Source organism: Hypanus sabinus, unplaced genomic scaffold (assembly GCF_030144855.1).
Source record: "Hypanus sabinus isolate sHypSab1 unplaced genomic scaffold, sHypSab1.hap1 scaffold_467, whole genome shotgun sequence".
NCBI lineage: Eukaryota > Metazoa > Chordata > Chondrichthyes > Myliobatiformes > Dasyatidae > Hypanus > Hypanus sabinus.
The window spans coordinates 53225-80366 of NW_026781338.1; the positions used below are offsets into that span (position 1 = coordinate 53225).

Sequence of the window (27142 nt, forward strand, 5' to 3'; positions counted from 1 at the left end):
GAAAACCTATCACTAAAGATTAAACGATATTGGGAGAGAGAATTTAATATGACCTTTGTTAATGACGATTGGCTTCGAGTTTTGAAAAACGTAAATTCTTCTTCTCTTTGTGCCAACCATTGTTTAATTCAATTTAAAATCGTTCACCGTTATTATTTAGCAAAGGAGAGACTATCTAATGTATTTCCTAGTACAGAGAAATGCTGTGATAGATGTATAAATGAAGTATCTACTTTGTCACATATGTTCTGGTCATGTTTTACATTAAAATCGTTTTGGAAATCTTTATTTTCTACAATTTCTAAACCTCTGGAAATAAATGTATAACCTAATAGATTGACTGTTCCTTTTGGAATAGTTCCACATCATATTCAGGGTATTTCATCTTCAGATCAACATGTAATTGCATTTGTTACACTACTGACAAGAAGTGCTATTGTATTAAATTGGAAAGGTATTTCTTCCCCGACATTAATTGAATGTTTTTCTCAAGGAATACTATATCTTAGCTTGGAAACAATTCGAAGTAGAACTTCTGATCCTCGATTCGATCTTGAGAGAAGATGGGGATCTTTTGCCAAATATTATCATTTAATTCGAATTTCTTTATATAGTTTCCTTCCAATTTTATTTTTTCATAAATGTGAAATGGCGGTTGATGATTTAATTTATATTTAGATGATGGTCAAACGTCTTGCTCAGGGGTTTGATTTGCTATGAGTGATGAACAGACCTGATGGACAATGGGGTACAGAGTTAACAACCCCCTCCTGAGAACCATAAACTATTACTGTTGCTATGCTGACCATGAGAAAGAGAGACGGAAAAACATGTAAGAACATCGGCGACATATAAGGGAGAGGGGGAAATTGCTGATTAACCGTGTTGTGACTCCTTTTTGAATTATTTACTGTTTCGCTGCAAGGACAATAGTTTGCTCATAAACGTTCCTCAGTGGACTGGAGTGGCCTTATTTGATGGACACGGTCATTCAGAATTGATGGATAGTTGAGTCCCCGTGAGTAGGCATAAAAAGACAGGTCTTAAGAGACACCCTTCAGACACACCAGTTGGACACTGACTGAGTATTGGATCCCACATGAAAGGTGGGGGCTTCTGAGACCGAACCAGGAGATTCGTCAGAAAAGCTCACAGTGTAAAATCAGAGCCGGTGGGGACTTGTGTCTGTGTTCACTCATGCCAGAGTGACGAGTCACCCACAGAAGAACGGTCTAGCTGAAGGACGGAGAGGTCATAACTGAATGACCACAAAGATACGACGAATTAAGAAAGCAAAGGAAGGTTTGCATGACTGTAGCTGTTACATCTCTCTCTCTCTCTCTCTCTCTCTCTCTCTCTCTCTCTCTCTCTCTCTCTCTCCAAAGATTACAATACAACCACCATAACTACATCAGCACTTATGAACTGAACTGAACTTGGTACTTTTCTATGACAATTTACTTACCCTTAGACATCGATAGAGCTTCTTTATTATTGACTATTATTATTCCTACACTTTTAGGTTTATTACTACTAACTTGTTTTATATATATATATTTGCATTATTGATATGGTTTTGCTTATTTTTTTATTAATAAACACCTTTAGTTTGGTACCACCAGACTCCAACGAATTCTTCTTTCTCTGCTGGTTAGACACCCAGTTACAGGGTACATAACAGATTCCTAATGGATTTTTTCCCTTTTTTTGTAGTTAATGTTTTGTTTTCGGAATTAGATGGTTTTTTCCCCCTCCTATATATATATATATATATATAGAATTTCCATTTTTATATTTTACGATCAGTTTTTTCCAGCTTTCTTAATTGTATAAATATTAATCTATTGAAGTTTGGTATCATTTTATAGCTGTATAATATTGTACCAATAAAAAGATTCTAAGAATGAAAAAATGAATATGACAGAACAATAACTGTAACAAAGCATTATGACTGCAGAGAAAGCGCAGTGCATATAGACATATGGTGCAGGGTCACGTCGAGTTACATTGTGAGGCCGAGTCCATTTTATCATTCATTTGGATTATGACCACAGACAGGAAGCCGTCCTTGAGCCGGGTAGTTCGCGCTTTAAGGCTTTTGTATCTCTTCCCCGATGGGGGAGCGGGTTTGCAGCAAGGATGCCCAGGTTGTGAGGGTCCTTGAGTACATGGCCTGCTTTTCCGAGGCAGGGGAAGTGTAGGAAGAGTCCATGGAGTGGAGGCTTTTTTCTCTGATGTTCTCTGCTCTCCAAAGTTCTCTGCAGTTCCTTGCAGTCATGGGCAGAGCAGTAGCCATACGAAGGCGTGAAGTATCGACAAGAAGCTCAGAGACCTCGGCCTTCACCCTGCCTTGTGTAGCTGGATTCTGTCAGATCGCCGGCAGGTAGTAAGAGTGGGCTCCCTCACCTCTGTCTCTCGGACCCTCAGCACCCATACCCCACAGGGGTGTCTCCTTTCCCCCTCCTTTACTCTCTGTGCACCCATGACTTCTGTTGCCACCCACAGCTCCAATCTGCTAATTAAATTTGCTGACGAAACTACACTGATTGGCCTAATCTCAAATAATAACGAGGCAGCCTACAGAGAAGAAGTCATCACCCCGACACAGTGGTGTCAAGAAAACAACCTCTCTCCCTCATTGTGACAAAAACAAAGGAGCTGGTTGTGGATTACAGGAGGAATGGAGACAGGGACCAAACTCAACATTTCCAAATCTGTTATTGAGAGAAAATACATATTTTAATATTGATCATAACGCAATGTATTACTGTTAATGACATAACACATATTTATAGATTGTTACTGACTGAGAATCGTATAATTTGTGTTCCGTGTGTTATCTGAATGTACTTGCCTGTGATGCTGCCACAAGTCAGTGTTTCTCTGTCCCTGTACCTTCCCGTACTTGTGCACTTGGCAATAAATTCAAAAGGACCTGAGAAATGTCAGTGAGATTTGATTAGTGATGATCATCTTGGCAGCTCGGTAGGTCGAATGTATGCGACAGTACACTGTTAAATGCAAAACCCTGAACAGTGTTGATGATCAGAGGGATCTTAGACTCCAAGTTCATCGCTCCCTGAAAGAGACTGCACAGATTGATCGGGTGGTTAAGAAGGCAAATGGCATGGTTGTCTTTATTAGTTGAAGCATTGAGGTGAAAAGTCGGGAAGTTGTGTTGCAGCTGTTATGAGCCTGCGGTCGTACTGTGACTGTTTCTTTAAGAGCGCCGGTGTGAGGAGGCGGGACTATGACGTCAGTCACAGGCTGACAGCGCTGACTGTGGACTGAACCATAAGAGAGAGAGAGAGAGAGAGCGATCTGCAGAAGGATGTCGTGGCTTTGGAGAGGGCGCAGAAGAGGTTGACCAGGACACTGCCTGGATTAGAGGGCATGAGCTATAACGAGAGGCTGGACAAACTTGTGTTGTTTTCTCCAGAGCGGCGCAGGCTGGGGTGAGACTGGATGGACGTTTATAAGATTACGAGAGGATTAGATAGAGTGGACAGACGATATATTTTTCCTGGTAGTTGAAATGTCTAACACATTTAAGGTGAGAGGAGATGTGCGCAGCAAGTTTGCTTCTTTTCACAGAGTAGTGGGTAGCTGGAGATCTGTCTGGGAGTGGGAGACAAAACCGGTCACGTGATCCCGATTCCTGATCAAGTTTTTCTGCCGATCTGCAGCATCTGCGGGTCACTGCTCTACGTGTCCGTGTAGCTTCATCTTTCACCCGTTCAGACAAGGCAGTGAGATCCGGATCGGTCACGTCGTCCCGTTGTGGTGGACAATATGTTTTTTTCTCGGCACTATTTGTGTACATGGCCTGCTTTCCCGAGGGAGTGGAAGTGTAGGAAGAGTCCATGGAGGGGAGGCTTGTTTCTCTGATGTTCTCTGCTCTCCACAGTTCTCTGCAGTTCCTTGCAGTCATGGGCAGAGCAGTAGCCATACAAAGGCGTGAAGTATCGACAAGGAGCTCAGAGACCTCGGCCTTCACCCTGCCTTGTGTAGCTGGATCCTGGACTTCCTGTCAGATCACCGGCAGGTGGTAAGAGTGGGCATCCTCACCTCTGTCTCTCTGACCCTCAGGACACATAACCCACAGGAATGTCTCATTGGCCCCCTCTTTACTTTCTGTGCACCCATGACTTGTGTTGCCACACTCAGCTCCAATCTGCTGACAGCAGTACATTGATTGGCCTAATCTCAAATAATAACTTTCAATCAAATTCCTCCTGTCATGGCTCGGTCCAAACAAACTAATCTCCTTCTTCAGGAGATTAGTCAGAGGAAGAGCGATAGCAGCAAAGTTCTTACAGAAGTTACGATAATATGCATCCTTTCCCAGAAAACTTCTAAGAGCCTTCTTAGCAGTCAGAATAGGAACTTGAGAAATTGCCTGGTCTTTTGCCCGAACAGGAGCCAACTTGCTTTGTCCTACAACATAGCCAAGACAGGTCACAGTGGCATGGCCAAATTCACTCATAGCTAAGTTAACTGTAAGGCTGGCCTGTGAAAACCTGTCAAACAGATTTTCTACTGCAGAGATATGCTCTTCCCAGGTGTCACTCCCTGTGACTAAGTCATCAATATAGGCATCTGTGTGTTCTAATCCTCGAATTACAAAATCAATCATTCCCTGGAATGTTCCTGGAGCATTTTTCCTTCCAAAAGGCAAAACATTGTATTCATACAACCCAGATGGTGTCGCAAATGCAGAAATTTCTCTACCTCTGTCCATCAATGGAACACACCAATATACTTTCAACAGATCAATCTTTGTAAGAAATTATCTATTCCAACCTTATCGATGCAATCATCTACCCTTGGGATAGGATAGGCATCTGTTTTTGTTACTGAATTTACCTTCCTATAATCAGTGCAAAATCTAACTCTACCGTCAGGTTTGGGCACAATAACGCAGGGTGATCTCCAATCTGATGCTGAAGGACTAATAATACTATTTTTCAGCATATATTCAATTCCTTGCTCAGCCAATTTACACTTTTCTACGTTCATGCAATATGGGTGTTTAATCGGTTTGGCTTGACCAATATCTACATCCTGTACTGCAACCGTGGTTTGCTTGGGAACATCGGGAAATCAATCTTCAGAATTAATTCCTTCAGCTGTTGTTGTTGCTTTGCTGCAGCTGAGCCAACTTGTTATGAATGTTTTCTGGAACAACTGAGTTCATTAGCCTAACTGGGACCACGTTTGTCTTGTGAAAATTCCCAGACGAGTCGATTGTTTCATTCTCAGGGTTACCAGATCCATATGTTTTGACAACAACACTCACAGATGGTGCCTGCTTGTCAAAATAAGGCTTTATCATATCTATGTGTACTACCTGTGTTAGTTTACGTCGGTCGGGTGTTTTAATAACATAATTCACATCATTAATTTGAGAGACTATTTCATACGGTCTATTGAATTTCGCCTGAATGCAGGTATAAACCACAGTGGGGCCACAGTTTACCCACAGCTTGACAAATGTGACAGGTTCTGCAAAAGGTCACAACATCTTTCCTCAAATTAGGCCAGTAGAATTATTTCATAATCCTGTTTGCAGTTTTATTCACTCCAAAATGTTGATCTAAGGGCATACTGTGGGCCACAATAAAACTTCAGTCCTATAAACTTTAGGAACAACAACTTAGTGAACAATTGTCTATTCCTCACTCGCTGGAATAGCAGGAGGCCCTCACATCCTCATTAACACTCCGTCCTTGAGATAATACCCTCCTGGCACTTTCTTAATCTCATCATCTGACAGAGTTGTTTCTTTTAAAGCTTCAGTCTAAGGTTCTCAGTTCTGTTCTGCTATAAACTCCTTCCTAGGCTGGCATAAATCTTCCTCATTAGACTTACTACCTGAATCCTGTTGAAACAATGAAAACAGAAAAGTCCCTGACAAGTCATCATAACCTGAATCCCGATTTTGGCTATCATGGGCATCAGAATCATGCTGCACAGAACCATCTGCGTCAGCAGACTTTTTAGCCATACTGCGAGTTCCTGCGCAGGAAGGATAAATGTTAAAATCCATCTGTGGGTCGTCAGTGGTCGGCTTAGTTGTCAATTGCACTGCAGAAACAACTTTACCATCTGCCAGGTCATTCCCTAACAGCAAAGTAACATCTTCCATCGGTAAACTGGAGCACAATCCGATCTCAACAGGTCCCGAAACCAACCCTGACTGTAAAGTTACCTTGAGCAACGGCACAGAAACCACACCGTTCCCAATGCCTTTAATAAGATTTACCTCACTAGTGTCAGACTCATCACCAAACTTTAGAACGCTGTCTAATATAAGTGACTTAGAAGCCCCAGTAACTCGAAGAATTTTCACTGGTAGCAGGGTTGACCCTTCCTTTACTAATACAAACCCATCAGACATAAAATGATCGAACACCTTCTTAACTCGGTCAGACCTCTCAGTCCGTAACTGAGCCTCAACAGAATGTTCAGAACCCTGTGGGTTTATAGGTGCTTCAACATACTGATCACAGGCATTCGGGACTGACTCCTTTTACTTTTCCTATCTGAGCTTCAACAGAATGTTCAGAACCCTGTGGGTTTAAAGGTGCTTCAACATACTGAACACAGGCATTTGGGACTGCCTCCTTTTCCCTTTTCTTCCCCAGGAAGGAACAATTAGCCATCAAATGACCAGCTTTCTTACAATAGTAACAAGGAAGACCAGAATATGTCTCCTTCAACTGTTTCCCTTCATCATTACTCTTTTCACTAGTTCCAGCTTTAATTTCTGGTTTGCCCTGGTTATCCCTGCTACTCTTTTGGAAGCTCGTACTCTGGGTGAATTTGACCTTGTGGGTTAAAGCAAACATCTACTAATCCGGCAGACTCCTGCAAAGTGGCAGCATCCTTTTCATCTGAATACGCTGTATGTCATCAGGGACGCAGCCTTAGAATTAATCAATTAAAACCAACTCTTTCAAGCTGTTAAAATCATCATTTATATTTTTACATGTGCACCAGCGGGTAATACACACAAACTTCTCATAAGCAAATTCCATATACGTCCGGTTCCCAGATTTCCTCAAATTTCTGAACTTCTGCCTGTATTATTCTGGGACCAACTCGTAAGCTTTGAGCACAGCCTGTTTCCCTATGTGATAATCAGCTGCTTCATCAACTATCAAAGCAGAATAGGTTTGCTGAGCCTTCCCCTTAATTACACGTTGGAAGAGAATAGGCCAACCCTCTTTTGACCACTTTAAATTCTGAGCAACCTTCTCAAAATGCTGCAAGTATTTATCAACATTTGCCTTGTCAAATGGAGGTACCAATTTAACTTCCCAACTGGCCTCAAACTTATCACTAGAGTCTAACGCTAGACCCCTTTGCTGCAATCTCTCTATCTTTTCCAGCTCGAACAGCCTCTGTCTTTCTGCTTCCTCCCTCTGTTTTTCTGCCTCTCCAGCCTTAAATTGCCTCTGCCTTTCCGCAGCCTCCATCTTTAATTTTTCTCACTTGTACTGGAGCTCACGATGTTTACTTTCAGGAAATACCTCCAACTCCTCCACTTTAAACACACCCTCAGATACATAATGTTCAGCTATTATCCTCTGCATCTGTGCCCTCCTCATTGTCAATTTCTCCTTAGAAAGTTTTAAGCTTCTAGCAAGACTCAACAACTCAATCGTTCTGGCGTCCTCCAATGCCTCAGAGGTTGGCGCTTCCACAAGCCTATCAGCATCCGCTGCTGATTTTCCACACGCAAATAAATCAAAAGGGATTTCCCCAAGTAAATCGATAATAAATCAATCAAAACGCCCCAAATTTGTTCATATTTCGGACGCAGGCCCCAATTTTATTAGGAACCATAAAACTTTAGAAACAAACCAGCAGCAATAGAGTTCACACTGGAGTCTGTTTTTTATGTAAAAACCACTCTCTTTATTAGTATGTACTTATTATATAGAAACTTGAGCAAGATAAACAAAAGTTCACAGAGTAATGTGTATATATGTGTGTAAATGTAACTCCCAAACTATTGAGATTAGGGGAATCGAGACTGGGAGTCCTGAGATGGTAAAGTATGAAAGTTCAGTTCATTCACGGAATAGGTGATGTGAGAGAGATGTTTGTAATCCAGGCTAAATGTCGAGAGAAGGCAATTATGTTCCACAGGTTCCACGGTGGTAAAGCGAGAGAACAGTTGCTGTAGATTTTATCCGTCGTTCCAAATCCACATACAAATTATCTTCGAAAATGACTTATCAAAAGGGGTACTGTCTTCAAGTGAATTACCACAACACACCCAGGCAAGGGTTAACACATCAGTGGTCTTCACAGGATATCCCAATCAGATCCACTCCTATGGATCAAACGAGGTGACAACCCCACATTCGATGTACATTATGTTGAATCAATAATTAACCCACCCTTGTGGGCATAGGAAAGTCACAAATAGTGACCCTTGGCCACTAGTTCCTTTGTGTTGACTGTTCCATTTCTCCTCCTTCGTTTCTGTCTGGCTCTGAGTGTCTGTGTCCTCGGTTAATATTAAACAAGCTGCGAGTCTGTCTCAGTCTCTCTCTCTCTCTCTCTCTCTCTCTCTCTCTCTCTCTCTCTCTCTCTCTCTCTCTCTCTCTCTCTCTCTCTCTCTCTCTCTCTCTCTCTCTCTCTCTCTCTCTCTCTCTCTCTCTCTCCTCTCTTCTCTCTCTCTCTCATATAAAATAACAGTCCACAGCAAACGATACCTAGGGATACTTAACAACATCCACTCCCCATTGTGAACTGACTGATGTGCCAGTAGTTGGGATGACTGAATGTATCCGTTCGCACATTCTTAGCAGCTGAACGGCCTCTCCCCTGTGTGAACTCGCTGATGACTATGAAGGCTGGATGACTGAATGAATCCCTTCCCACATTCCGAGCAGGTGAATGTCCTCTCCCCAGTGTGAACTCGCTGATGACTCTGTAGGCGGGATGACTCAGTGAATCTCTTCCCACAGACTGAGCAGGTGAATGGCTTCTCCCCAGTGTGAACTCGCTGATGATTCTGTAGGCGGGATGACTCAGTGAATCTCTTCCCACAGAATGAGCAGGTGAACGGCTTCTCACCAGTGTGAGCTCGATGATGTACCAGTAAGTTGGATGACTTACTGAATCTCTTCCCACAGACGGAGCAGGTGAATGGCTTCTCGCCTGTGTGAACTCGCTGATGTGTCTGCAGGTTACATGACAGAGTGAATCTCTTCCCACATTCTGAGCAGGTGAACGGCCTCTCTCCAGTGTGAACACGCTGATGAATCTTTAGGGTGGATGACCGATTGAATCCCTTCCCACAGACGGAGCAGGTGAACGGCTTCTCCCCAGTGTGAACTCGCTGGTGTCTCTGTAGATGGGATGTGTGAGTGAATCCCTTTCCACATTCTGAGCAGGTGAATGACCTCTCCCCAGTGTGAACTCGCTGGTGTCTCTGTAAATGGGATGTGTGAGTGAATCCCTTCCCACATTCTGAGCAGGTGAACGGCTTTTCCCCAGTGTGAACTCGCTGATGACGCCGTAGGTTGGATGACTGAGTGAATCTCTTCCCACAGACTGAGCAGGTGAACGGCTTCTCCCCAGTGTGAACTCGTTGATGACTCTGCAGTTTGTATGAAAGAGTGAATCTCTTCCCACAGTCTGAGCAGATGAACGGCCTCTCTCCGGAGTGAACTCGCTGATGTCTCTGTAGGTTGGATGACTGAGTGAATCTCTTCCCACAAGTCGAGCAGGTGAATGGCCTCTCCCCAGTGTGAACTCGCTGATGACTCACTAGGGTGGATGAGTGAGTGAATCCCTTCCCACAGTCCGAGCAGGTGAACGGCTTCTCCCCAGTGTGAACTCGCTGATGACTTTCTAGTTTGGATGACTGAGTGAATCCCTTCCCACAGACTGAGCAGATGAACGGCTTCTCCCCAGTGTGAACTCGCTGGAGCGCCATTAGGTGAGATGACCGAGTAAATCCTTCCCCAAAAATTCAGCAGATGACCATCCTCTGCCCAATGGAAACTCACTGGTGTGTCCACAGGTGGAATGACCGACTGAATCCCTTCTCACACACAGAGCAGTTGAATGTCCTTTCCCAGTGTGAAATTGCTGATGTAGCTTCAATTGAGGTGACCGAGTGAATCCATTCCCATTGAGTGAGCAGGTGAACGGTCTTTCTCCTGTCGAAAATGACGGGCGTGCCAGTTGGTCAGATGACCTAGTTGATCCCTCCCCTCAGTCTGAGCAGGAAGGACGGTCGACTCCACTGTATAAATATCTGGATAGAGACAGCAAAACTGGCGTATCGTGTTTGAGATTCCTGGAGACAAATTCCTTTTCGTTTTTAACCTGTAAAAAGATTTACAAAATCAATCAATGGGCGTAGGAAAACATTTCATATGAGATCACTTCAGTTGCCAAGGTGTGATCTGACATCACACTGTTACATTGAGGTTCAACCCAAGTTGGACAGAGAAATCATCTCCTGACTGGGCACAGTGCTGGTATCTGGAATGACCATCAGACTGTCTGATGTCCTTCCTTTCTCTATAAGAATGGGGCATTTCTGCCATCTCCAATTCGTGACGTGGCTCAGTTTGACTCTCTCCATGGGTATTATCCCCATTTCCCACTGAGCTGCATGGGTTCCTGGCGCCACAGTAACTGAAACACTCTCCCGGAATTAGACTTTGTTGACATGCAGCTGGGATTTTCTTTTACCTGCTGTCAATTTAAAGTTCCAACAGTTTTAAAGCTTTCTGAAGATTTCCTGTCCGGATGAATGGTTGGTCTGCACAGCTGATAAAATGAACTATATGAATAATAGTATTATTTCATGTTCTTGTCACAGAATCAAGAAAGGTACAACACAGAAACAGGCCCTTTGTTCCATCTAGTTTGTGTTGTTCTATTTAAGCAGTCTGTTCCCATACCCCGACCATCCAGGAACCAATACAATCCTCTTATATGTTGAAGTTGAGCACGCATGCACCAGTTAGGTTGTCTGCTCATTCCACACCTGGATGATCGTCTGTTTCAAGAAGTATCCCCTCATGTTCACCTTAATGTTTCACCTTTCACCCTTAATCCATGGCCTCTGGTTGTATTTCCCCCCAATATCAGTGGGAAAACCCATTTTTGAAAAGTGAAAAAGCTTCCATTTACCCCATGTATAACTCTCATAATTTTGGTACAGCTTCATCAAATCTTCTCTCAATTCTTCTACATTGCAAGTAATAAAGTCCTGTCCTGTTCAATGTTTCCTAATAACCCAAGTCTTCTAGACCTGGCAACATCCTTGTGAATTTTCTCTGAACTCTTTCAACCGCTTTTATATCTTTCATGTAGGTTCGTGAACAAAACTACACACAATACTCCAAAATGGGCCTCACCAGTATCTTCGACAAGTCAAGAAAACATCCGTTTATTGTTTTCATTACTTTGGTTCATGAAGACCAATGGGCTGATTTTTTTCCCCATCACTATCTAACTATGATACCAGTTTCAGTGAATTAAGTACATATATTCCCAGGTCCCTTTCTTCTACAAAACTCCTCCGTGCCTGACCAGTCACCGTGAGAGACCTCCATTGGTAGATAATACCAAAGTGCAACACCTCACACTTGTCTGCATTAAATACATTTTTCCATTTCTTAACCCATTTTCCCAGCGGGTCCAGATCGCACTGCAAGCCATGATAGTCTTCCTCACTGTCCACTACACCACCAGTCTTGGTGCGATCTACAAATCTGCTGATCCGGTTAAACACACCATTATCCAGATTTTTGATATAGATGACAAACAACATCAGATCCAGCACTGATCCCTATGGCTCACCACTAGTCCCTGGCCTCCGGTCAGTGAGGCAACCATCTGCTACCACACTCTGGCTTCTCCCAAAGACAGTGTCTCATCCAATTTACTATCTCGTCTTGAATGCTGAGTGACTGAACAGCTGAACAACATTGGCGTCCTCCAATCCTCCAGTATCTCACCTGCCACTAAGGATGATTTAACATTCTGTGGTAAGGCCCCAATAATTTCTGCACTTGTCTTCCGCAGGGTCCCATGGAACAACTTGTCAGGCCCTGGGGATTGATCCACACTAATTTGCCTCAAACCCCTCCACCTCTGTAATCTGTACAGGGTCCATGAAGTTGATGCAGCTTTGCCTCAATTCTACAGACTCCGTGTCCATCTCCTGATTAAATACGGATGCAGAAAAAAATCTTCCACATCTATTTTGTCTCCTCATATGGATTACCATTCAGATCTTCCAGAGGAATAATTTTTCCCTTGCAATCTTTTTGCTCATAACATATCTGCAGAATGAATGAGGATTCTTCTTCACCTTGTCTGCTTAGGCAACTTCATGTCTTCTTTTGTTTCGTTCATAAGAGTTCACTTCAACTTCATGTAATTCATAAGTGCCCCATTTATTCCTCTCTGCCTGTAAATGGTCTGAACATCCTTTTTATTGATCAGGGAGAGGAAAGCCAAAGCGGTGATAGAGTTGCATGCTGGGAGGTGGGGGTAGGTGGGAGTAAAGTAAAGGTGCAGGGGCAATGGGAGTCTGACTAACAGAACAGAGAGTGGACAGGTTGTGGAGGCAGTTGTTGTTCAGTCCTCAGACAAAGTCAGGAATGAAAACGTTGAGCATGGTGCAGTGAATATGCTGAGCCCTGAATATTTCAATACAAGGAGCAGCGTAGGAAAGGCGGATGTGTTCAGGGCATGGATCAACACCTGGAATCAACACTAGGAACTGGCAACTGTGGACTGTGACATGCTGCTTTATGGCAAAAGTAAATGCTTGTTAAATGGGAGGCCTTCAAAGTGAAATCTTGAAAGTACAAAGCGGGTATGCGCTTGTCAGAATAAAAGGTAAAATAGAAACTGTAGGGAAACTTGGATTTCAAGAGATATTTAGATCCTGGTGAAGCACAAAGTGAATGGAGTTGCATAACAGGGATAGGCAGGCAGTTTCTTATGGAGCATAGGAAAAGCAAGAGAACACATAAGAAGTAAATCAGGATGTCTAAAATGTGTGGGAGTCCCACACATTGATTGGGGCTTCAATACTGTTAAAGGTCTAGATGGGTTAGAGATTGTGAAATGTGTTCAGAAAAGTTTTCTAAATGAATATATAGATATACCAACTAGGGAGGATGTAATATTAGATCTCCTATTTGGAAATGAGCTAGGGGAGGTGACGGAAGTGTGCGTAGGGGAACACTTTGTTTCCATTGTTCATAACGTCATTAGTTTCAACTTGATCATGGACAAAGATAGATCTGGTCCTCGGGATGAAGTTATAAACTGGAAAAAAGCCAGATTTGAAGAAATGAGAAAGGATCTAAAACGCGTAGATTGGGACAAGTTGTTCTCTGGCACGAATGTGATTGGTAAGTGGGAGGCCTTCAACGAAGAAATTTTGAGAGTGCAGATTTTTTTTTGTTCTTGTTAGGGGTAAAGGCAATACGAATAACTATAAGGAACCTTGGTTCTCGAGGAATATTGGAACTCTGATAAAGAAAAAGACATATATGTATAACATGTATAGGCAACAGGGAGGAAATAAGATGCTTGAGGAGTATAAAAAGAGTAAGAAAATATTTGAGAAAGAAATCAGGAGGGTTAAAAGAAGACATGAGATTGCTTTGGCAGTCAGGGTGAAGGATAATCCTAAGAGCTTCTACAGGTATGTTAAGAGCAAAGGGATAGATAAATCCCCTGGACCTGACAGGGTATTCACTCGGACTTTGAAGGAGACTGGTGTTGAAATTGCAGGGGCCCTGAGTGAAATACTTATAATGTCGATATCCACCGGTCAGGTGCCGGAGGATAGCTCTTGTATTTCCGTTGTTTAAAAGTGGGTCAAAAAGTAAGCCGGGAAATTATAGGCCGGTAAGTTTGACATCTGTAGTAGGTACATTATTGGAAGGGGTACTAGGAGATAGGGTGATAGACAGGGACTTAACAGGAAAGTGGATGAAGGGAAGGCAGTGGATGTTGTATACACGGACTTCAGTAAGGCTTCTGACAAGGTCCCGCATGGGAGGTTAGATAGGTTGATTCAGTCGCTAGGTATACATGGAGAGGTAGTAAATTGGATTAGACATTGGTTCAATGGAAGAAGCCAGAGAGTGGTAGTGGAGGATTGCTACGCTGAATGGAGGCCTGTGACTAGTGGTGTGCCACAGGGATCAGTGCTGGGTCCATTGTTCTTTGTCATCTATATCAATGATCTGGATGCTAATGTGGCATTAGCAAATTGGCTGATGATACAAAGATTGGAGGTGCAGTTGACAGTGAGGAAGGCTTTCAAAGCTTGCAGAGGGTTGCAGGAATGGGCTGCAAAAATGGCAGATGGAGTTTAATGCGGACAAGTGTGAGGTTTTGTACTTCGGAAGGTCAAACCAAGGTAGAACATACAAGGTAAATGGTCGGACAATGAGGAGTGCAGTAGAGCAAAGGGATCGGGAAGTACAGATTCATAATTCCCTAAAAGTTGCGTCACAAGTAGATAGTGTTGTAAAGAGAGCTTCTGGTACTTTGGGCTTTATGAATCAAAGTGTTGAGCATAAGAGTTGGACTGTAATGTTGAGGTTGTTTAAGACATTGGTGAGACAGAAATTGTGAGACAGAAATTGGTGAGACAGATTGTGTGCAGTTTTGGTCACCTAATTACAGGAAGGATATAAATAAGATTGAAAGAGTGAAGAGAACGTTTACAAGGATATTGCCGGGACTTGAGAAACTGAGTTACAGAGCAAGGTTGAATAGGTTAAGACTTTATTCCCTGGAGCGTAGGAGAATGAGGGGTGATCTGATAGAGGTGTATAAAATTATGGTGGGTATAGATAGACTGAATGCAAGCAGGCCTTTTCCACTGACGCCAGGGGAGAAAGACAAAGAGAGGTTATGGTTAAAGGGTGAACGGGGAAAAGTTTAAAGGGAACATGGCGGGGGGCTTCTTCACACAGAGACTGTTGGGAGTGTGGAAAGAGCTGCCAGATGAAGTGGTGAATGCAGGTTCACTTTTAACAGTTAAGAAAAACTTGGACAGGTATATGGATGACAGGGGTATGGAGGGATATGGTCCAGTTGCAGGTCCGTGGGACTAGGCAGAAAAATGATTTGGCACAGCCAAGAAAGGCCAAAAGGCCTGTTTCTGCGCTGTAGTGTCCTTTGGTTCTACGGATCTAGCCCGCCAGGCGTATCTTATAAAGAACTTATCGTTTCCAACTCCATCAGCACCATCGACAGCCCATTCCACGCACACCATTTGCGTAAAAGAAACTACCCCTGACATCTCCTCTGTACCTACTTACAAGCTCCTTAAAACTATGCCCTCTCGTGCTATCCATTTCAGCCCTGCGAAAAAGCCTCTGACTATCCACACGATCAATGCCTCTCATTATCTTGTATATCTCTATCAGGTCACCTCTCCTCCCAGGTCGCTCCAAGGAGAAAAGACGGAGTTCACTCAACTAATTCTCATAACGCCTGCTCTTCAAATCCTGGCATCAGCCTTGTAAATCTCCTCTGCACCATTTCTATGGTTTCCACATCCTTCTTGTAGTGAGGCGACCAGAATTGAAAACAAGGCTCCGTGGGGTCTGACCAGGGTCCTATATAGCTGCAACATTACCTCTCAGCTCTTAAACTCAATCCCATGACTGATGAAGGCCCATGCACTGAACGCCTTCTTGAATACAGAGTCTACCTGCGTAACTGCTCTGAGTGCCTTATGGACTCGGACCCCAGGATCCTGCTGATCCTCATATACAAAGACCATTACTGATGATCTGGAACCCAGAAAGATCCCAGTTACAAACGGCACTTGGCATTTCAGTATTGTTGATGTACGTACAGTATGGGATGAGGTGGAGAGCGCTAGGTGTGACGAGAGGGAGGGAGAGAGAGGCAGAGAGGGAGGGAGGGGGGAGAGGGCTGGGTTCAGAGAGAGTGAGAGAGAGCGAAGTGGGGACAGCTTAGGATGAGCGGTGCATTTAGAGGGTGAGAGAGAGAGGAAGACAGTGTGGGATACGGGTGCCAACAGGGAGATTGCATGGGAGAGCAAGGGGAGAGGGTAAGACTGGAAGAGAGATTGAGAGGGAGAGGGTTAGAAATGGAGGAGCTTACAGAGAGGCAGAGGTGAGAGAGACGAGTTTGAGTGAGGTGACAGGGTGCATGAGAGAGGAGGACATGGAGAGGGGAAGACAGAGGGTGACTGAGATTGGGAGTGGGATAGCAGGTGATAGGGGTAGGGACAGGGATTGTGGGATGGGAGAGAGAATGGAAGAGTAAGATGAACAGATGGACAGAGGGGAGAGAGTGTGAGAAATGAAAAGAGGCATGAGAGAGTGAAGAGATGAAGAGAGACGAGAGAGGAGTACGATTTGTTAATAGAGGAGTAGAGGCAGTGGTGAGAGTAGAAAGCGAGGAAAGTGGTGATAGAGAGTGGGAGACTAGTCGAATAGGGTGTAACAGAGGGGTAGAGAAGGGGGGAGAGGGAGAAAGGCGATGAGGAAGCAAGGATGATTGAGAGGGGTGATGATAAGGGAGGGGTGAGGGAGAGGCGAGATGGTGACGGCGAGAGGGAGAATGAAGTAAGGGCTGGGGTAGAGGGCCGGATAATGAAGAGGGACTGGGAGGAGGGAGTGATGAGGGAGCCAGTGTATGTAGCCTGGAGTGAGGGGGAAAGGCGAACAGATGGTGTGCCTGATTAGAATTGTTTGACTATCTTTTTATTCAGTCCTCACTTGCGCGATGGTAAATCATGTATGTTCACAAGTCACCGAACAAATCCACCGTGAGATTACGTTTCCACGCCGGGAGTTTGACCACGTACAGTTTGGGTCTCCATTTCCGACAGCGGGGAGTTTGACCACATACGGTTCCGGTCTCCATTTCGGACATCGGGGAGTTTGACCTCATACTGTTCGGGTCTCCATTTCGGACATCGGGGAGTTTGACCGCATACTGTTCGGGTCTCCATTTCGGGCAGTGGGGAGTTTGACCGCATAAGGGGACCTACTGCAGGTCACAGCAGCATGTCAACCGCAGCTAATGCCGGGGTGTTTCCGTTTCAGATGACGTGAGGAAGGAGTTGATCTCGGGTTTGTGTCAGTCGAGGGCTGGTTGCAGTGGGAAAGGGCCGGACCAAGCCGGACAGCAAACAGATAATTGGTAGGAAGCAGAGGGTGAGAGGCTGTTTCTTGAACTCCATTTCCGAGCTTAGTAACGTTCCCTGGGGTTACGCCCATTGTTACTTGTCATCTAGGTCAATAACTTGGTTAAGAAAGTACAGGGTATGGGTGGAGAGTTTGCAGCAAGTTCAAACAATTACTCTTTTTGAAAGACAGTCAGCGTAAATACTCCCCTATCTTTCCCTCTCCCCACTCAGAACTGATCTAAAGCTACTTCAGGAGAGGCAAGATCTTGAACTGAGTAAACTCTGTGAGTGAGATGGACTGGTTTTCAATGGCTGTGCTGCTCGGAGCTTATTACCAGGAGTGATTTTGACTGGGTCTGACAGAGACATAACTGGTTCTTCTGGGCACATTCAGTCTCACTCCAACTATTTCCTACCTTCCTTTGTACAGGCATGTAACGTCTAAAGTGTTTGAGTAAATGACACTCACCAAACTTTCTCCTGACTGAATCCTGGAATCTCCGATTCGGAAGAGTCCTCTCCAGTTGATGCTCTCAGTCCTCGGGCTGGTTCACTTGTTGCTGTTCCCTCGTCTTCAGTCGTGGTTTGTTTCCAGTTGGGGTTCTTCTTCAAATAAATCTCTCACCGCAGGTCTAACTTTAGCATAAAAGATAATGAAGCACATTATCAATAAAAAAGGAGGACCAAGCTTGTCTACTAAATGTTACTAAGAACAAAACTGACTGATATTTAAATTTTGAAGGCAGATATAATGATCTCAGTGAACAACCTTTTATTGACCCTCACACATCACAAAATGATATGGGATAAGAAGGAGCCATCATTCAGTCATGGTAAAACATAAGATACAGGAACACAATTAGGTGATTCCATCCAACTGTTCTGCCCCACCACTCAACCATGGCTGAGAATTATTCCAACAGCATATTCCTGACTTCCTTCTGTAACCCTGACGTGACTTAGCAATCATGAATATATTAATCTATGTCATAAATACACTCAATGGCAGCCTCAACCTACCCCTGCGGCAACAAATTCTACAGATCAGACAGCTTTTGGCCATTGTTGTTCTTATCTCAGTTTTAAACGGAAGCATTTTTATTCTGAGATTGTGCTGTAAGATTACAGACTCTCCGTCTGAAGGAAACATCCTCTCCATGTCCACTGTATCCAGTCTTTTCAGCATTCGGCAGGTTTACTTAACAATATATTGCCCCCACCACCCCCACCGTCACTCTGAAATTCATTGAGAACCATCAAATGCTCCTCATACATAAAGCCGATCATTCCTGAGATTATTTTTGTAATCCTTCTTAGCAATAACCGTACTGAACACATTTCCAGGAAAAACAGACAAATAGGTACCAGGATAATTTACAAGGAAAAGTTCTGCTTTCATCACTGTTCTACTATCACCGAACGAGTCATTTCCATTTGCTTGATTTCCACCGAGTGACAGACAGGTGACAGTGAGGGGGGGGGGGGGGGTGGTTTCCAAACACAGTTTGGACACCAAAGCTCACGAGTCTATTTCTACTGTTGTAAAGACGGATCAGCACATTTACTCATAGCCTCTCCCTGTGAGGATGGACTGGTAACCCATCTTCTCCTCAGTAGCAGTCTTTGCTTCCAATGGAACTCCAGGAAAAAAAACCCCAATAGATCCCAGACCAGGAATACTCTCTCAACACCTCATAAGACCAAGCAGCTCGATCGCCGGGTCCTTTTTACCTGGATCAAAAACTGTGATATCCAGTTCCCAACCTCACAGGGTCAAACAGCTGAACCTCATTTAACAACCCTGACAGTCTCACACATCGCCCCCCCCCCTCCCCACATCTCACATTGGGTAGTGAAATCCCTGATTTCCCCACAACCAATGTCCAGCTGCTCGAAATTTCAGCTTTATTGCAGTAGGATGGCCATCCAGCTCCATCTGTAGAAGCACTAACCAAAGTCAGAGCCAAAACACCGACAGGTCCATATGCCTGGAATGCCGATCACAGGATTATAGCCCAAGCACCAACTCTCCCAGTACACTTTGCTGCCAGTAAAATGCTGCAGTGTGTCAGCCAGTCACAGTTCAATTACCAGCAACTCCACACTAATGCATTCCAGAAAACAAAGAACGATTCTGGAAATGACTCAACGAGGCCAAAGGTACAAAAGAACACTTCACAATGAAGACAACTGTTGCAGGAAAAATTGCTGATGGATAATATTGAGGTGTGGGATACAGGGTGGACAGAAGTTGACTGAGATGGTTGATGTATATCACTGAAGCGGGCGGGGGGTGGGGGTTAGGAGACTGGACAGAGGTTGAACGAGATGGGCCGGGATGAGCAGATGGAACCAGGTTGGAGAAGGGATCAAGGACAATCACTGATGGTCCTCCAGTAACACACAGATACTGAATTAATAGTATATACTACTGCATAAAAGATTCTAAAATGACAAAGTTAGAGCAACCAATAAGAATTTTGCCATATATACTTTGATGCTCACCTATTTTTACATCAACACACCATAGAAGTTTTTTTTTTGAAGAAGTTACGAGGAACGTTGACGAGGGTAAGGCAGTGGATGTAGTCTATATGGACTTCAGCAAGGCCTTTTGACAAAGTTCCACATGGAAGGTTAGTTAAGAAGGTTCAGTCGTTAGGTATTAATGCTGGAGTAATAAAATGGATTGAACAGTGGCTAGATGGGAGATGCCAGAGTGTAGTGGTGGATAATTGTTTATCGGGATGGAGGCCAGTGACTAGCGGTGTGCCTCAGGGATCTCTTTTGGGCCCAATGTTGTTTGTAATATACATAAATGATCTGGATGATGGGGTGGGAAATTGGATTAGTAAGTATGCCGATGATACTAAGGTAGGAGGTGTTGTGGATAATGAGGTGGGTTTTCAAAGCTTGCAGGGAGATTTATGCCGGTTAGAAGAATGGTCTGAACGTTGGCAGATGGAGTATAATGCTGAGAAATGTGAGGTTCTACATTTTGGCAGGAATAATCCAAATAGAACATACAGGGTAAATGGTAGGGCATTGAGGAATGCAGTGGAACAGAGATCTAGGAATAACAGTTCATAGTTCCCTGAAGATGGAGTCTCATGTAGATAGGGTGGGGAAGAAGGCTTTTGGAATGCTGCCCTTTATAAATCAGAGCATTGAGTACAGAAGTTGGGATGTAATGTTAAAATTGTACAAGGCATTGCTAAGGCCAAATTTGGAATATTGTGTACTGTTCTGGTCACCGAATTATAGGAAAGATATCAATAAATTAGAGAGAGTGCAGGGACGATTTACTAGATGTTACCTGGGTTTCAGCACTTGTTACAGAGAAAGGTTGAACAGGTTAGGTCTCTATTCATTGGAGCGTAGAAGGTTGAGGGGGGATTTGATCGAGGTATTTAAAATTTTGAGAGGGATAGAGAGAGTTGACGTGAATAGGCTGTTTCCATTGAGAGTAGGGGAGATTCAAACGAGAGCACATGATTTGAGAGTTAGGGGGCAAAAGTTGAAGGGAAACACGAGTGGTTATTTCTTTACTCAGAGAGTGAAGAATGAGTTTCCTGTAGAAGCAGTAGAGGCCAGTTCAGTTGTGTCATTTAAGGTAAAATTGGATAGGTATATGGACAGGAAAGGAGTGGATGGTTATGGGCTGAGTGCAGGAAGGTGGGATTAGGTGAGATTAAGAGTTCGGCACGGACTAGGAGAGCCGAGATGGCCTGTTTCCGTGCTGTGATTATTATATGGTTATAGAAAATTCCCCATCCAGATACTTCACGCCTTTGAACGGTAACAGCTCCGCCCGTGACTGTGAGGAACCGCGGAGACCTTTGGATACAGATCAGCACATCACAGAAACCATCCACCCCCCTAGACTTCACAGTCGCTCGGTAAAGCAGGCAATGAAATCAAAGATGCCCACAACATGGGACGTTCTCCTTTCTCACCCACCCCAGTCCGGGAGAAGACACAACAGCCAAAAATCTCCAGGTCAAATGCAAGGAGCCTCAGGAAGCGAGGCGAGTTGGGGGAAGTTAACGGGACTCAGGGGCCAACATCAGATTTCCCCAGCACAATAAGAAGGAAGTATCACCACCCATCCGGGAACTTTCAACACACCACGTGATCTTGCATCACAAAGCAAGATCTGCGGCACCCAGCCTCACGTGAGCTGTTGGCGGAAGTTCCATTTCAATTTTACGAAAATAGACAGCCTGGGCTCCTGGTTTGGATCATTCAATTTAGATTAAGTGAAGTCGACACATTATTGACGAGGCCATATAACTGGGTACTAAATGAATTATTGGCTTTCAGTTCGGTGCTCACGACCAACATCAGATCTCCTCGCTCGGGATCGGTCTCAATACTACCGATGGGAAAGTGATATCTCTGGCCTGCAGGTAGTGATCCCGAACCCGGCTCCTCGACCCAGGAGTCGAGGGACCTTTCCCTATACCGCAGACTGATCGCTTCAGCACTGAGCGGAACCGAAAACACAGTCACCCGGAGACAGTTAGCATGCGCGCAGTGATTGTTGCATCATACGGAGGGCGGGGCCTCGGAAACAGACGCATTTCAGGGAGTGATGAACATGGACTCCAAAATCCTTCTGATCATCGACACTGTTCAGGGTTTTGCATTTAAGGGTATCTCTTTGCATTTAACAGTGTATACTGTCTCTCTGAATTCGACCGAACAAGCTGCCGAGATGATCATCACTTATCAAATCTAACAGAATTCGCTCAGGTCTCTCAGGTATTACCAAGTGCACAAGAACGGGAAGGTACTGGAACAGAGAAGGACTGACTTGTAGCAGCAACACAAGCATGTTCACTCAGATAACACACAGAAAATAAATTATACTATTCTGTCAGTAAGAATATAGAAATGTTTTATGTTATTAATAATATATAAAATACATTGTGTCATGATCAATATACAAATGTACATTTTGTGTCAGTAACAGACTTGGAAATGTTGAATTTGGTTCCTCAGTCAAATAGTTGACTCAGTTTGGGAACAACTGGGCTCCTAGCTCCGGCCCTTGCAACACCCACAGGGACATTCCTCAGTGAACAAATCTGCAATTGTCCCTCACACGTAATAAAACCTGATATGGAAAGGGTCATCGTTCAGTCATGGGAAGACACAAGACAGAGGAACAGAATGAGGAAATTCGGTCCATCGAGTCTGCTCCACCATTCAGCCATGCCTGATATTTATTTCAACACCATATCCCCACCTATTCCATTTCGTAACGTTTAAGCTAAAATTGTAATGGCTGCCTTTACCCTTCCTTGTGCTGCATTCAATAAATTATCTGGTATTTCCTGGTAACAAAAAACTATTTCAGAAATAATTCAGTAAGGCAAAATACTTCACAATGAAGACAACGGCAGGAGAAAGATTGTTGATGAATAATCATTGGTGAGATACAGACTGGACAGAAGTTCAACAGGATGGTTGATATATATCATTGAGGTGATGGGATACAGGCTGGACAGAGGTTGAACAAGACGGTTGATATATATCACTGAGTTGGTGGGACAGAGGCTGGACAGAGGTTGACCCAGATCGGCAGGGGATGAGCAGATGGAGCCAGATGGGAGAATGGGATCAAGGGCGATCTCTGATGTTCCTCCCGCAATACACAAATCCTGAAATAATAGTACACACTAGTAGATAACAGATTCCAATATAACAAAGCCAGAACAAACAATAATAATTTTAGTATGTGCCCTTTTCTACTCTACGCACTTTATCAATGCTCCGCAGGAAGTCTCCCATCCTGATCCTTCACATCTTCATACGGCTACTCTCTCTTCCTTTAAATGAATGAAATAGCGAGAACTGTGGGCACAGATGAGTACATCATAGAATCCAATCTCCCCTCCATCGACACAGTCAACACTTCCCACTGCCTCAATAAAGCAGCCTATGCTTTAGTGTGATAGAGTCAGAGATGTTCCTGCCAACACGAACTGACTGTGGTCTCTCTGTCAAGAAATCCAGAAGCCAGCGACACGTGGCAGTGTTAAGGGCAAGCAGCGACAGTTTCTCCACTAGTCTCTGCGGGATGATGGTATTGAACGCTGAACTGAAATCAATGTACCGGATTCTGGCATAAGTGTCCAAGTGAGAGAGAACTGTGTGCAGTGTGGTGGATATTGCGTCCTCCGTAGAGCGATTTTGACGATAAGCAGACTGTAGAGGATCCAGAGATGAGGGGAGGCCGGCTGTGATTTGAGGCTTGACAAGCCGTTCGAAACATTTCATCACAATGTGGGTCAGGCCAACGGGACGGTCATCATTCAGACAGGCTACAACTGATTTCTTTGCCACAGGGTTGATTGTGGAGGTCTTGAAGCATCCGGGGACAATGGCTTGACTAAGGCAGATGTTGAAAATGTCGGACAGGACATCTGCTAATACATCAGCACATTCCTTGAGCACACGTTCTCTCATCGCTGGATCCTGTACAGATTACTTATCGTCCCAACCGCTCTACGGAGGACGCAATATCCACCACACTGCACACAGTTCTCTCTCACTTGGACAACAAAGACCCTTATGCCAGAATCCTGTACATTGATTTCAGTTCAGCGTTCAATACCATCATCCCGCAGAGAAACTGTCGCTGCTTGGCCTTAACTCTGCCATGTGTCGCTGGATTCTGGATTTCTTGACAGCGAAACCACAGTCAGTCCGTTTTGGCAGGAACATCTCTGACTCCATCACACTGAGCACTGGATCCCCACAAGGCTGAGTGCTTAGCGCATTGCTGTTTACACTGCTAACACATGAGTGCAGCCAGATTCAAGGAGAACCTGACGATTAAATTTGCTGATGTTACCACAGTGGTGGGGCTCATCAGCAAAAAAAATGAAACAATGTACAGGGAGGAGGTCAAACACCTGGCGAGCTGGTGCAGTGACAACAACTTGATGCATCATGTCACCAAAACCAAGGAGATGATTGTCGATTTCAGGCGGTCTCAGTCTGAGCACACACCCCTCAGCATCAACGGCTCCACAGTGGAGAGAGTGGAAAACATCAAGTTCCTAGGGGTGCAGATGTCGGACAATATCCCCTGGTACAGGAACAACACTGGGATTGTAAAACGAGCCCAGCAGAGATTGCACTTTCTGAGGAAGCTAAAACAAGCATCACTCCCCACTAACATCTTAACTACATTCTACAGAGGAGTGGTTGAGAGTATGCTGACCTTTTGCATCACAACCTGGTACTCCAGCTGCAGTGCTGCCGACAAGAAAAGCCCTGCAGCGGGTGGTTAGGGGAGCAGAGAAGGTTATTGGGGTCTCCCTACCTTCTGTCCAAGACCTCTTTCAGAGTCGATGCCTCCAGAAGACACGGTACATCATTAAAGGCCCCTCACACCCTCTCCATGAAGTGTTTGTTCTTCTGCCATCAGGCAAACGTTACAGGAACATCAAAACTAAAACCACAAGGCTACTAAACAGCTTCCTCCCACAGGCAGTCAGACTGCTAAATAGCTGCTCCACCTGACTCTGCTGTGGACACGTTTAACTTCAACTGGACACTTATAACTTGATTTTAACTGACATGCGGCTGTTGTGTTTTACTATTTATTGCTGTGTTTATTATTTAGTGTTGCGTTTGTTATGTTATGATTGCACAGTTCCTGGGAAAAGCTGTCTCATCCTGCCCTGGTGTACGGTTAGAATGACAATAAAGTTTCTGAATCTGAAATATGGACAGAAGATGGATGTGAACTTCCCAGTCCCCCGGGAGGACGTGAGAGATCTGGATCTCACTGTCCTGTCTGAATGGGGAAAGATGAATTTCTGATACACGTGGAGGAGCGTCCCGAGGGTTCGATTACTCTGTTTAACCCTCTCTGTCTGCAAGAACACAACAGGCCGAACGGCCGCTTCCAGTATGCTGGAAATTTGTAAAACATTTATCGACCCCAGGAGTCGATCCAGGTGAAGTTTGGATCCGGTACCGGGCCGGGTGATGGAGGTAAAGTTCACCAGGTACATCTTAATGGATGGGTTCAATCTCGGCATCACCACCTCATCCCGCTCCTGGGACCAGAACACCAGGGGCTGAGCGGCGGCTCATCTCAGGCGGTTCGGTGTGACGGGCCCATAACTCGGACCGACCACGACAGGTTGTGTCCAGGAAGCGGGACGAGGCCGCCAGTTCGAGGAGGTTGACGGGACTCTGCCCAACAACAGGGTCCCCTCCCCCGGGATCGGCTTCAGTACTCACCGATGGGAAATTGTCGGTCGCGTTCACCCCTAGTGACCGGCCTCAATACTCACCGATGAGAACTTGATCAATTTGTCCCGCAGACAGCAATCGGTCCTCCGGCTCCCAGCAGACGATCCTCTTCAACACAGAACGGAAAGAAAACCCCGCCCATCCGGAGACTGTGAGAGTGGGGGCGGGGCCTCGGAAACGGAAACCTGTGATACTGTAGATCTGCGTTTGAAATGGGAGCGAGAGCCTGGATCACGGGACGGGTGAAGGGTCTCCCGTCTGAACCAGTGACTCTGCTCCTCGCCCCTCACACGCTGCCTGACCTACCTGCCGCATTTTACAACAAGTATATTTTTAATTTTTCCTGCTGTATCTTCCCGTCCACATCTTTCCACTTCCCGGTTCTCAGAGTTACGGGTTCGATTCATATCCCGGTCCGATCCACAATTCCCACACCTGGAGAAATGCAGGTTTCATTGAAGTCGCTTCTATATTTATAAACACTCATTTCTATTCACATTCCTCCGGAGCCTCACTGGACAGGAAAACTGAAACATCAAGTGAGAAACAGGAAGAGGAGGACATTCAGCCCCCAAACCATCAACAAAAAGGCGGCTGCTCTCCCATCTCAGCCAGATGTTTCTGCCCGATCGTCATTTTCTCGATCCCTTCCGTCTCCACACATCCGTCGGCCTCTGTCACTAATCCCACCTTCCCAACTCCCCTTCAACTGGATCCACCTCTTACTCCCCATCTCATGCCCCATCCCCACCCCTCACCTCTTTTCTCAGAAATTTTCCCGTCCACTCTCACTCCAGAGGGAGAGTCTCGGCCCGAAATGTTGACGGTTCATTTCCCTCCCCAGATGCTGCCCGACCCATTGAGTTCCTCCGGCAGTTTGTTCTTTGATCTGTATAACCCGTGTTAGTATGGGGAGCGGAATTTTACACCAAATGCTCTGCAGATGCCGGGGTCAACGAAACACGCACATCACGCTGGAGAAACTCAGCAGGTTGGGCAGCATCCGTGAAAACGAATAGTCAATGTTTCGGGCCGAGACCGTTCGGCAGGACTGAGAGGGAGGGGGCAGGGGCCTTATAAAGAAGGTGTGGGGGAGGGTGGCAAAGAGATGGCTGGTAGGTGCCAGGTGAAAAAACGGTAAGGGGAATGATCAAGGGGTGGGGGAGGGGAAGCAGAGAGGGGATAGGCAGGAAAGGTAAAGAAGGAATGTGAGGGGAAAGCACTATGTGTATCAGAAGAAGGCAGAACGATGACAGAGGTGATAGGCAGCCAGAGGAGGAGGCAGAGTGAAACTGGGATGGGGCCACATGCAAAAATGCTATTCCCTATTCCGATTTCCTCGGTCTCCGCTGCATCTGCTCCCAGGATTCGGCTTTCCGTTCCAAGACATGTCAAATACCCTCTTTCTTTAAGGATCGTGGTTTCCCTTCTGCCGTCATCAATGAGGCCCTCACACGAATCTCCTCCATTTCCCGCACTTCGGCGCTAAACTCATCCTCCCGTCACCACAGCATGGACCGAGTCCTCTTGTCCTGACGTACCACCCCCCAGACTCCGGATCCAGTATATGATCCCACGCAACTTGCGCCACCTTCAACAGGACCCCATCACCAAGCACATCTTTACCTCTCTACCCCTCTCTGCATTTTGCAGGGATCGTTCCCTCCGCGAATGCCTGTT

At 45.1% G+C, this 27142-nt stretch overlaps 1 protein-coding gene and 1 long non-coding RNA gene across 3 annotated transcripts; both read right to left on the reverse strand.

The window, feature by feature from the left end:
* Nucleotides 1-7919: 7919 nt before the first annotated feature.
* LOC132389046 (zinc finger protein 235-like) lies at nt 7920-10011 on the reverse strand. Its single transcript, XM_059961454.1, has one exon. The coding sequence runs from the start codon at nt 9956-9958 to the stop codon at nt 8819-8821; it is 1140 nt and encodes a 379-aa protein (XP_059817437.1). The 5' UTR covers nt 9959-10011; the 3' UTR covers nt 7920-8818.
* Nucleotides 10012-10064: 53 nt separating this feature from the next.
* LOC132389044 (uncharacterized) lies at nt 10065-25569 on the reverse strand. 2 transcript variants are annotated; one of them, XR_009510409.1, is made up of 3 exons: nt 25504-25569; nt 17655-17821; nt 10065-10353 (listed from the first exon to the last, which is right to left on the reverse strand). It is a non-coding gene; the product is annotated as an uncharacterized LOC132389044 (long non-coding RNA). The 2 variants fall into 2 exon arrangements; XR_009510408.1 differs by having other exon boundaries at nt 25451-25569.
* Nucleotides 25570-27142: the final 1573 nt, after the last annotated feature.

Coding starts and splice junctions, on each gene's coding strand:
- LOC132389046 (XM_059961454.1), bottom strand. CDS start 9,958: ATGGCGCTCCAGCGAGTTCACACTGGGGAGAAGCCGTTCATCTGCTCA.